Source organism: Vombatus ursinus, unplaced genomic scaffold, assembly GCF_900497805.2.
Source record: "Vombatus ursinus unplaced genomic scaffold, bare-nosed wombat genome assembly UNPS02014837.1, whole genome shotgun sequence".
NCBI classification, from domain to species: Eukaryota; Metazoa; Chordata; class Mammalia; order Diprotodontia; family Vombatidae; genus Vombatus; species Vombatus ursinus.
Window position 1 is genome coordinate 3,549,125 of NW_020954615.1, and position 11,581 is coordinate 3,560,705.

General features: G+C 45.0%; 1 protein-coding gene across 1 annotated transcript in view; it reads right to left on the reverse strand.

Annotated features, from left to right (window-relative positions):
• Positions 1-11,581, reverse strand: part of LOXL2 (lysyl oxidase like 2) — a 142,188-nt gene that overhangs the window by 22,474 nt on the left and 108,133 nt on the right. The window contains exons 8-9 of the mRNA XM_027840025.1: positions 4,666-4,833; positions 1,367-1,529 (exon numbers count right to left, since the gene is read on the reverse strand). Coding sequence (XP_027695826.1) covers positions 1,367-1,529; positions 4,666-4,833 — 331 coding nt within the window. The remainder of the gene's footprint in view (positions 1-1,366; positions 1,530-4,665; positions 4,834-11,581) is intronic.

An 11,581-nucleotide genomic window follows, 5' to 3' on the forward strand; every position in this document is an offset into this window, starting at 1 on the left:
GGTAACACGGCCCCAGGGTATGAGGAGGAACGGAAACGATGAAGCACAATTAGAGCCAACCAATAGACATGTTTAATCTCCTTGGTGGAGCAGAGAGAGTGCTAGCTTAGGAGTCTGGAGGCCTGGGGTCAAAATCTACCACTGCTACTTACAGGCAGATCAAAGCAGAACGGATATGGAAATGCTTTGTAAATGAGTAAAGAATAGCAAACGGGAAAGGGCTTGAGAGGTAGTGTGGCTCAATGGAAATTGCCTGAACTTAGAAGCAAAAGATCTGGGTTTAATGCCTGCTTCTGCAGGGCTCTTTGTGTAATGTTGGGCAGGTCACTCCACCTCTCTTCTGGGCCTCAGTTTCCTCAGCTATAAAATGGGCATAGGGCTATCTGAGGCACCTGCCTCACAGGGTTGTCAACAGGTTCAAATAATGTCTGTGACAAAAGAACACAATATAAAGCTCCCTGAAATGATGACGATGATGGTGAAAATGGTGGTGGTGGTGATGATGGTGGTGGTGATGATGATGGTGTTGATGGTGGTGGTGGTGATGATGGTGGTAGAGATGATGGTGGTGGTGGTGGTGGTGATGATGGTGGTAGAGATGATGGTGGTGGTGGCGGAGGTGATGATGGTAGTGGTGATGGTGGTGATGATAGCGGTGTTGGCACTGATGATGATGGTGATGGTGATGATGATGGTGATAAAGAGGAAGAGGAAGAGGAAAAGAAGGAGGAGGAGGATGCTATGGGAGTCAGCTATCAGGAATTAGTTGATTCACTTGGTAATGCCTTAATGATCTGTGGAAGTGCTTTCTTACCCTGAAATTCCTTTCTTTTGACTAGAGTTAGATTTTCTGACTGACCTCTCTCTCTCTCTCTTCCAGTTGGGTATGGAGGTCACAGGATCACAGAATTTAGAGATGGAAGGCTCCTTAGGGATAATCTAGTCCAACCTTCTCGTTTTTTATGAAAGAAGAAACTGAGTTGCAGAGAGGAGCAAGTGACCTGAGGTTACACAGGTAGTAAGTAGGAGAGGCAAAATTTGAACCCAGGTCCCCAATTCAAATCCAGTGCTCTTTCCACTGTGTCCTGCTGCCTCTCCTATTTTCCCTTGCTGCATGGTCATTTAATTCAATTCAACAAGCATTTGCTTATTAAGCCCTTAGTATGAGTGTCAGGCACTGTACTAGGTGCTAGGAATGCAAAAACAAAAGGGAAATAGCTCCTGTCCTCCAGGTGCTTACACTCTGTTAGGACAAAGAGCAAGGACATAGTAAGAACCACCCCACCCCACCCCACCCCCCCAGAACCCAAGTTTTGCTTCAGCTCCCCTGCAGGGTGGGAAGGGACAGGCGCTAAGAGCCACTCACTTTCGGAGCAGGCGACACCGGCGGCGTGATGCCTGCCTTGGGGGCAAGCCACGTTCTTTCCATGATGGCGGCAGTGTGACAGCGCCATCTCGGTCCCCGAGCACTTGACCCCGCTCATGACCACGGTGTTGGTGTTGATGTCCCCTTGCCAGTACCAGGTCTCCTAGGCCAAAGAAGAAAGGGAAGAACAATGTACTGACCACTCTGCCCTGTAGGGTGACCTGTCGTTGCTAGCTGCCCTCACATGTGAGCTTCTTGGCAGCCTGCTGATGGAGGGCGGAAAATGAGGCCAGTCCAACCGATAAGTGCTGATCTGTGCCAGGCACTGCATTAGGAGCTGAGACTACAAAGACAAAAGTGAAATCATGCCTGTCTTCAAGAAGTTTTCATGCTGTTTGTTGTGTGGTAGAGGGAGGACCCTGGCTCAGGGGTCACAGGACCCAGGTTCAAATCCCACTTCCGATGGTTACTTACCCACGTGACCTCGGGTAAGTCACCTAACTTCCCTGGGCCTCAGTTTCCTCCATTGTAAAATGAGGGGGTTGGACCCCATGGCCTCTGAGTTCCCTTCCAACTCCAGATTCTTTGATTCTATGATCCTAAGGCTATGTTATGGTAACATGAGGCAGAATGGCATAGTGGGCACAGTTAGCCACAGGTCGGGAAGGCCTTGGTTCAAGCCTTGCCTTGGACATTCACTGGTTGTGTGACCCTGGACAAATCACCTACTCTCTCAGTACCCCCAGGAAACAACTCTCTAAGGCTAGCAGCTCAAGAAGGTGCTGGTCTGCACTGGCAGAGGAAATTTTCTCACTGACAGTTTTCCGTATGAATGACATCACTGGTCTAAACCAAAAAAAAAAAAAAAAAGGAAAGAAAAAGAACGAATGAGGAGGGAAGAAGTGCTAATAACTAAGGGCATCCAGGAAGGCTTCCTATAGGAGGAGGCATCTCAGCTGAGCTTCAAAGGAGACCAGGCATTCTAGAGGTGAAGGTGAGTAGGAGGAGCACCTTCCACGTGCCAGCGAAAGCCCGGGCAAAGGCATAAGGCGAAAACTACACCCACGATAGGCAAGCCGTGACATGGGCAGCATTCTGTGGTGGTGAGAGAGCCCTGCTGGAGTCAGAATGATCTGGGTGTGAGCCTCACCACTGACACATTCTGGCTGCATCGTCCTGGACAACTCACTTAACTTCCCAGGAAACTCTCTAATAGTCTAAATTGTAGAGCAGGTGGTGATCTGCACTGGTGAAGGACGGTTCCTTACCTGGGAGTCCTCCAGAGCAATGATACCAGAGGTTCAGTCCCTGTCCCCCATCTCCTATCCCTCGTTACCCCTCTAGAGTTGGAAGAAACCTCAGAGGTCACTTAGCCCAACTCCCTCCTTTTACAAAAGAAGAAACTGAGTCTCAGAGAGGGTGACTGGTCCAAAGCCACACAGCTAGTGAAAAGCAGTTTGCCATTCATGGTCACGCCGGACGTCCGGTTCCCTCTTGAGGCTGGGGCTGAGCAGAGACTCCCAGCCCAGAACTGACTCTCAGAGGGAGCACTGGCCGCCCATGAGAATGAGCACATTCTCACCCGGGAATTCACGAATAGGAAATATTCCTTCTCCTTTGCAGAGTGGGGGAAAGTGACAGGAGGGGAGAGGTGGAGGCGGTGAGGCAGAACAGATGCTTTGTCTTCTCCATTCGAGGTAACTGTGCATCTACTTTGAATGTATCATGCATACACATGTCTTTTTTTTTTTTTGTTAATGTTCTTTCCCCATTAGAATGGGAACTTCTCGATAACAGGGATTGTTTCTATCTTGTGTCCCCAGCACTTAGCACAGAGCTTGGCACACAGAAGGTGCTTAATAAATACTTGCTCAATGACAGTATAATGTAATAATATAGTAAATATTATATGTAGTATATATTCTATATTATAATAGTATAATAATAGTATTGAGCTCCCATTTGCTCATCACCATAAGGTTCACATAAGGGGAGCTAAGTGGTGGTGCAATGGATAGTGCACCATACCTGGAGGCAGGAAGACTCATTTTCCTGAGTTCAAATCCGGCCTCAGACACTTAATAGGCATGTGACCCTGGGCAAGTCACTTAACCCTAATTTGACTCAATTTCCTCATCTGAAAAATGATCTGGAGAAGGAAATGGCAAACTCCTCCGGTATCTTTGCCATAAAAACCCCAAATGGGGTTTTCTGAAAGTGACCGAGCAACAATAATAAGGTTCACAAAGTGATCTGTCCTCACTTGACCCTATGCTGCAGCCAGGACCACTTTCATTATTCCCATTTTATAGGCTCAGAGATGCTGCCAAGACTCCCCCAGCAGGGGCACTCCCTGTGAGTGAGTGTCAGGTCCCCAGGGCTGCCGATTTCTAGGCCAGTGATCTTTCCCCTGCTGCACTCTCAGTGTCCAGCATCGAGGCTGGAGTGCGATGGGGCCCAGCCAGCTTTGCGTCTCCTCACTGGCCATGCTAGCCACTGTGCCCTTGTAAGCGAGATCATGGCTCAGGTGACCTTGGCCTCCTGAGACGGGGCACACCGCGCTTGACAGGGGCTGGACCAACATGTCTGGCTGTTTTTCTGTTGCCCTGGGAGATCCAGCCTGACGGCAGCTCCTGCTCTCCCCCGCATCCCGCCTGCTGGGGCCAGCTGTAAACAGTATTAACCAAGATGCCACGTTGCATCTGGAACAGCTGTTCCAAGCGGCCTCAGAGCTAGTTGGCCTTATCACCGCACCCCTGCAGCACGGGAATAGTGAACTAGAGGTGGGAGGGCCAGGGCTTCGTGGAGGCGGGACACCCTCCAGCTGCTCCCCACCCAACCTCATCCCCCAGCTTAGCCTTGGCAAAATCACCAAACCCAGAGCCCCTCCTCCCTCAGAATCGCCCTCGAGTCTCTATTTACTCCATTCCCAGGAAAAGCCGGGGGTGGGGAAGGGGGCACCTGGGAATCCAGAGCTTGGAAAAGTTCATCAGACTGGGATGTGTCCTCGATGGCCTCTTGTTTGACAAGAGTCTAGGATCATAGTTATAAGACTAGAGATGCAGAGGCGGAAAGGACCTCAGAGGCTAAATTACAGATGAAGAACCTGAGGTCCAGAGAGGATTTGCCCAAGGTCCCACAGATAGTAAGGGACAGAGCTGGGATTCAAACGCTGGTCCATTGACCCCAAACTTGCTTCTCAAGGAAAAGAGATGGACCTTGAAATAGACCTAGAAGAGTTGGGCAGGATTTAGACAGACGGAGAGGTCTGGGACTCCAGGGAAAGGACTGGTTCCTACCTGGAAGGCATTACTGGCAAACCCAAGACCCAGCTGTCGGCAGACCACCATGGCTTCCACGACGCCCCAGTTCTCCCCGCATACGGTCCCCCACTTCAATGTCCCGTTTCGCTCCACCAGCACCTCTACACGTCCCTCGTAAGGGTTGCGGCCCCCGCTCAGGCGCAGCTGTGGAGAAAAGGAAGATAGTCATTGGAGACGGGGTGGGAAAGATAGGTCTGGAGGGCAAGGATGAGGGCAGGGAGGGATGTCTCTCAAGAGACTCATTTGGGTCCTTTCACTCTGCTCCCCAGGCTTTCCCAGGAGCCCAATCCAAACAATTTGATATAGTCTAAATCCATCATGCCCCTATGTCTGAGACCAGGGTGGGGGCGGGGGGTGGCAGCAACACATGGACAATGGGGGGAGGTCTACCAGGAGGTCTACTGCTTCTTCCCCCACCCGGGACACACACACACACACACACACACACACCCCAATCAGAGATCTAAGACCTTCTTGACAGAATTCCTAGTCCTCTCCCCATCCCCCCAAACAATGAAGTTTTTGAGTTAATTAGCAAGATCTCAGGATTTAGAGCTAGAATCCCATCATTTTATATAGAAGAAAACTGAGGTCCCAGGTCACACAGGCAGTAACAGTGATAACTAACACACACACACATATATACCTATGTGTATATAATAGATGTGTATACAAATGTAATATGCACACATATGTGTGCATACACATATGTATATCTACAGACCATCCCCAAAGTCTTAGGCTATTCAAACTTTAAAGTGCACTAATCGGGGCAGCTAGGTGGCTCAATGGATAGAGCACCGGCCTTGCAGTCAGGAGGACCTGAGTTCAAATCTGGCCTCAGACCAAACACTTGACACTTACTAGCTGTGTGACCCTGGGCAAGTCACTCAACCCCAATTGCCCAAAAATAAAAAAAAATTTAAAAAATAAAGTGCACTTGGGGGCACCCTGTAGACACACATAAATGTGCAAACATGTATATAGGTATGTATGTGTGTGTATGCATACCACTTTAAAGTTTAGAAAGCATTTTACAGGCATTATCTCATTTGATTCTCCCAACAATAACAGGGAGAGGAATTGAACCTCTTATTTCATTGGTAAAGAGAGACTCCCAAAGGAGGAAACCCCTGTAACAATGCAGGTCAGCACCCTCACTGCAACTTAAGAGTCTTAGAGAGTAGCTTGGAGCACTGAGGTTAGATGACTCGCCTAGGGTCACACAGCTGGGATGTGTTAGAGCTAGGACTTGACCCCAGGTCTTCCCCGCTCACAGGTCAGCTCTCTACTGAACTTCCCTGCTTCCCAGGATCACAATAGGTAGCATCTACATAGCACATCCAGGTTTGCAAAGCACTTTACAAACATCCCATTGGATCCTCACAACAACCTTGGGAAGTGGGTGCTATTGTCATCCCCATTTTATAGATGACCAAACTGAGGCTGAGAGAAGTTTGTTTATCCAGGACAGGATGGAACAAGGAGGTATTTTTTTTTTATTTTTGTTTTTTGGTCTGGAACCAGGATCTCAACCACTTAGGGGACTCCTAGTGAAGAAACTTTGGTCACACACATAGAGGCAAGACATGAAATTAGACCTTCCTGATTTCAAGACTGGCCCTTCTCGTGACTATTACACACTGCTGGTAACCCCACTTTACAGAAAAGGAAACTGAGGCTCAGAGAGAGGAACAGAGTGTTGGGTGAGATCAAAGGACACACATGGTATGGATGAAGGAAGGCTGGAAAGGTCACCTCTTAGAACTCTCCCCCTCTTCTTCCCATATAACTCCAACCTTCCTTCCTGCCATGCATCTGAAATTGATGCCTTTGGCATGGGGCATTCCATGTTTTCAACACATCCTAGTAGAGATACTGATATTCAATTTGACAACGATGTATGAGCACCTACTATGTGTTATGTACAGGGGATAAGAATGCATGAAATAGCCCCTGACCTCAAGGAGCTTACAGTCTAGTAGAAGAAATAACATGAAAATATGTACAGACAAGTTATAGACAGGAACAGCAGGAAACAACCAACAGAGAAGAGGCACTAGCATTAAGCGGGATCAGGAAAGACTCCTTGCTGAAGGTGGGGTTTTAGCTGAGACTTGAGGCAGAGATGAGAGAGTGAGTCCCAGGAAGGGGAGGTGAGTGCTGTATGACCACTGAGCATTGGTATGCAGATTAAACTGAGCTTCAGCAGCTCCAGGATCCATGATCTTTCACACCCATTCCCTTCTCTCTACTCACAAGATCACCAGCCACCTTATTTCAGGTCCTTTGCTCCTTGACTTCTCCCTTTCTCATCATCCATGTCCAAGTTTTTACCAAGACCTGTAGATTTCACCTCTGCAACATCTTTGCAATACACCTCCTCTGACACTGCTCCCACCCCCCACCTACTCATCACTTCCTGCCTGCAGGACCACAATAGCTGCTCCCTCCAGGTCCCCCAGCTGCAGTCCACCCTCCATTCAGCCACTAAAGGGATTTCCTAAAGTGTAGGTCTGACTATGTCTCTCTGTCTCTCCCCTCTCTCTGTCTGTCTCTGAGTCTTTCTCTGTCTCTGTCTCTGTCACACACACACACACACACACACACACACACACACACACACACGCATGCACACATCAGTGGATCCCTATCATTTCCAGGATCAAATCCAAAATCCCATTTGACTTCCAAAGCTCTCCATACTCAGTTCCCTCCTTTCTTTACAGTTTTCTTCTGCCTTATACCCCTACCTCACCCCCCCACATTGGGCACATTGGCCTCTCGGCTGTTCCTCAAACAAGATACTCCATCTCTTGGCTTCAGGCATTTTCCCTGACTGCCCCCTATCGCTGGAACGCTCTCACTCTTCACCTCTGCCTCCTGGCTTTCCTGGCTTCCCTTCAAGTCCCAGCTTAAGTCTCGCCTTCTCCAGGAAGCCTTTCCCAATCCCTCGTAATTCTAGTGCCTTCACTGCTGATTATTTTCTGTTTATCCCATATAGAGCGTGTCTGTCCATAATTTGTTTGTTGTTTCTCATTAGAGTGTGAGCTCCTCGAGAGCAGGGACTATCTTTTGCCTTTCTTTGCACCCACCACTCTTAGCACAGCACCTGGCACATAGTAGGTGCTTAATAAATGCTTATTGACTGTCTCTTGTAGGAACTGCTACAAAAGTCTTCTAAATGATCTCCCTGCTTCAAGTCAATTAATTCATTGTCTGTCCCATTCACCTTCCAAACAACTGTCAACACAAACTCCAATGTTTGGCATTTAAAGCCCTGAGCAAGCTAGCTCCAGCCTGCTTTCTCAGCTTTATTTCATGTTGCTTTCCTTCATTCACTCTATGATCCAAACAAATCAGCCTTCTTGCAGGTCCTTAGATGAGATACTCATCCTGTCTCCCTTCCTTTGCCCTGGCCTGCATTGCTCTCCCTTCTCATCTCCATCTCTTGGGATTCCTGGTCTCCTTTCAAACTAAGCTCATGTGCCACTTTCTACATTTTCCTGATTCTCCCTCCCCCACCTAACTTACTTTGTCTTTATATTGTTGTTTTGAATTTTATTTTTTGTTATTTTGTTTGTATGCTGTTTTGTTTATGTATTTTGTTTCTCTTGTATTATTGTACATCTTTTGTTGTTATTTGTACTTTATTATTTTATTTGTCGCTACATTCAGTATATCACTTTTATGTGTACATACTGTCTTCCCCAATAGAATGTAAGCTCCATGAGAACAGGTTCTTACTTATTTTTTACTTCATATCCACAGTGCCTAGAATAGTGCTTAGGCCGTAGTAGGCATTTAATAAATGCTTGCTGATTGATTTATTGATTTCATTAAGAGTCCCATGTATAGACTGATTCATCTCCTTTTCCCCTCAGGAAATAGTTTTCATAAGCAGCCATGGATGAAACAATTCAACCTCTCCTCGTCAACCTTGTGGGATAAGCCTTTGCACATGCTTAGGAGATAGACTGATTTGGAAGACAGGCTTTGTCCAAGCCCTTTCCTGCCTCTGCTGACAGCCTGGAGAGCCCAGGATCACCTCTGAGCTGTGGTGAGGCACGGAAGAACTTTAGTAGAGGGACAGATACCTCACAGTAAGGTACACTGTTTCTTTTCTTCAGTGCTCTTTTCATAAGAAGCAGTTAATCATGGGAAAGGCACAAAAAGGAGTTTTGTATAAAGGAATACATTAATTGTCAGAGAGTGGAATGCTGCCCTTGTTATGGAGAGACATCTTATATTGAATAGTGAACAGAAAAAGAATTTTGTTTTGATATAAACCATTAAATATGTTTAGGAAGAAATTGCCTTTAGATGGGATTTTGGACACTGGGAGAGAAAGTTATCTGTGAGGTAGATTGGGGGATCTGGACCTCTGTTAACAATGTGGCAGGATGCCTTTTTTGTGTGTGGGAACAGTTTAATGTTAGAAACAGGCAGACAGATCTTCTACTTCTTACAAACCGGAGAAATGTGAATGTAAAGAAACAGTCTCACGAGCTCTGAGAGAGACGACTGTGCAGACCATTTCAGTGAGCTGCAAAGCATGATGGCATGTTGGCCACTTTGCAGAGAACTACTTTATGACTAAAACTTAGAAAAGGAGATCTCATAAAAACATCTGGAAGCAGAGGCATGATTGAGAAAGAACCATAGGTTTGAGAGGAGAAATCTGAGAAGCTATGACTTAAGTAAAAGGTGTCACTAAGAGTTGGGGGTTTTCATTTAAGCCACTGCCCTTTAACTACTATAGTGAGGGAAGAGCAAGAGAATGGCGAGAGGTGACAGCAACAGCAGCAGAAATGAGAGATGGGGAGAAGTAGGGGCGGTGGGGTTAGAAGCAGTCAGATGAAAGAAGGCTTCAGCTGAGAGATTCCTGATTGGTCAGAGAGAACGGATTTCATTGGGCAAGAGCTCCAATGACAGCTATTGTCCCTCAGACCTCCTAGTGTGGGAGAAAGGTGAAGCTTCATGTGAGGATTCTTTACTCTCTGCTGCCACCTCTGGTTTGAGAAGGAAAAGCATAGGAGCTCTGGCATCCTCTTGAAGGTTGCCGGGTTACTGTGAGCTCCATTCTCTTAGCGGCAGCATCCTTGTGAGTGAATAACCGGCTGGTCTGGTCTGCATAGCTCTCTATCTTAGACAAAATTGCTCTAAGGAATTTCCAAATATCAAGCAGTGAACAGAGAAGCACTTTCCCGCAATTCACATATTCCTGAATGAACCAGTAATGTCAAAGCTTGAATTTTAGAGTGCTAAGTTTCCCTAAGCTCATGAGTTTTCCTCCCTCGTGTGTTTCCCTACTCATGAGGTTCCTAAAAGAGTACACATTCTTCACTAGAGCTATTGCACTTAGTGGGAAAGTGTGATCTAGGTTTATACATACACACATATGTATGTGTATATATGTATATATAGTGACACATTTAATATTCATGTATTTGCTTTAATATATTCTATCTATAACATTATTATTTTTTCTTTATAAACTAAATGGTGATGTTTAAGATCTAAAAGTGACATTACTGTGAGTGGCTGGTTGTGTAGGTAAAATATATATATATAACTATAAATACCTATATCAATATAATATAATATATTATATAAATATAATAATGAATATAATGTAATATAAAATACATACATATATACACATATACATATATACACATACATACATACATATATACATATGTACACACATATATACATATATATGTATATTTTGGACAATCATGAACTAGAATTCAGTGATCAGTCAAAGTATGTTCCCCTTAACATGGTTACTACCTCCTAGGACTATGAGAGATTTTAAATGTAATCATATGATGGCAGTACATTTTTGGGAACTCAAACCTGTTAGTGTGAGAGCAGATTGAGGGATTCAAGCCTAGAGAAAAGTGGAGTATGACCCACTTGAGTGAGTAGTGTAAGACTTCAAGTCCTGCACAGTGTGGTGTGGGGTGTTGACTATACCCCATCCTGACACATTATGTGGCATTTCATTGTGGGGGCATTAGAAGAGACCACAGACCACCCCTTTATTGCCGTTACATTGACCTCTAAGCATTGAAGAAGGCTCTTAGCAGAAGGACACACACCTACGTAGGTGAATAAAAATGTTGGGGGCAACATTTAAGGAAGCCTAGATGGATGGGATCTTTGATAAAGGGAGAATGATTTTGACTCACCCAGGAACACATGACTAGTAATTGGCAGAACCAAGGCTAGGACCAAGGTATTTTGAATCCTAGTTCAGGGCTAATTTGACTATGTCTTATTAATTATTATAGATTGTAAGGTTGGATTGATCTGGAAGGCACCTGGACATTTGATTGGGTAGTTTACCTGTACTCTTTGCTTTTTTTTTTTCACAGAATTTGGAGTTTCCTATTAAGATGATGTAGCCTTGAAGGGAGCAAGACTTCTTAATATACTTTAAAAAACTATAATAGAAAACACCAAAGAGAAGAGAAAATATCTCAAAAAACACACAAGGAAACAAAAAAAAAACAACCAACAGAGAAAATAGCCAAGATAAGAAAAGTATAAATAAAATAAAAACACTATGGAGAAAAAGAAAAAATTAATGTAGCAAAAATGCATAGATGGAAAAAGAAAGCTTGTAAGTCACCCCAAGAGGTATCTTTAAAATCAAAAAGTAAAAAATTTAAGGGAATTAAACAAAGATTAACATTGGTTAGAAAGTCACAAGAGCACATAGAGTTTGCTTGAAGAATTTTTTTAAATTACAAGAAGAAATGAAGCTAAAATTAAAAGGTACTTAAAAGAAACCTGGAGGCTATAATAAAGAAAATGATTGCAATGAAATTTAAAATAGAAAACTTAAGGTGATAGTATATATAACAGAGAAATAAACATT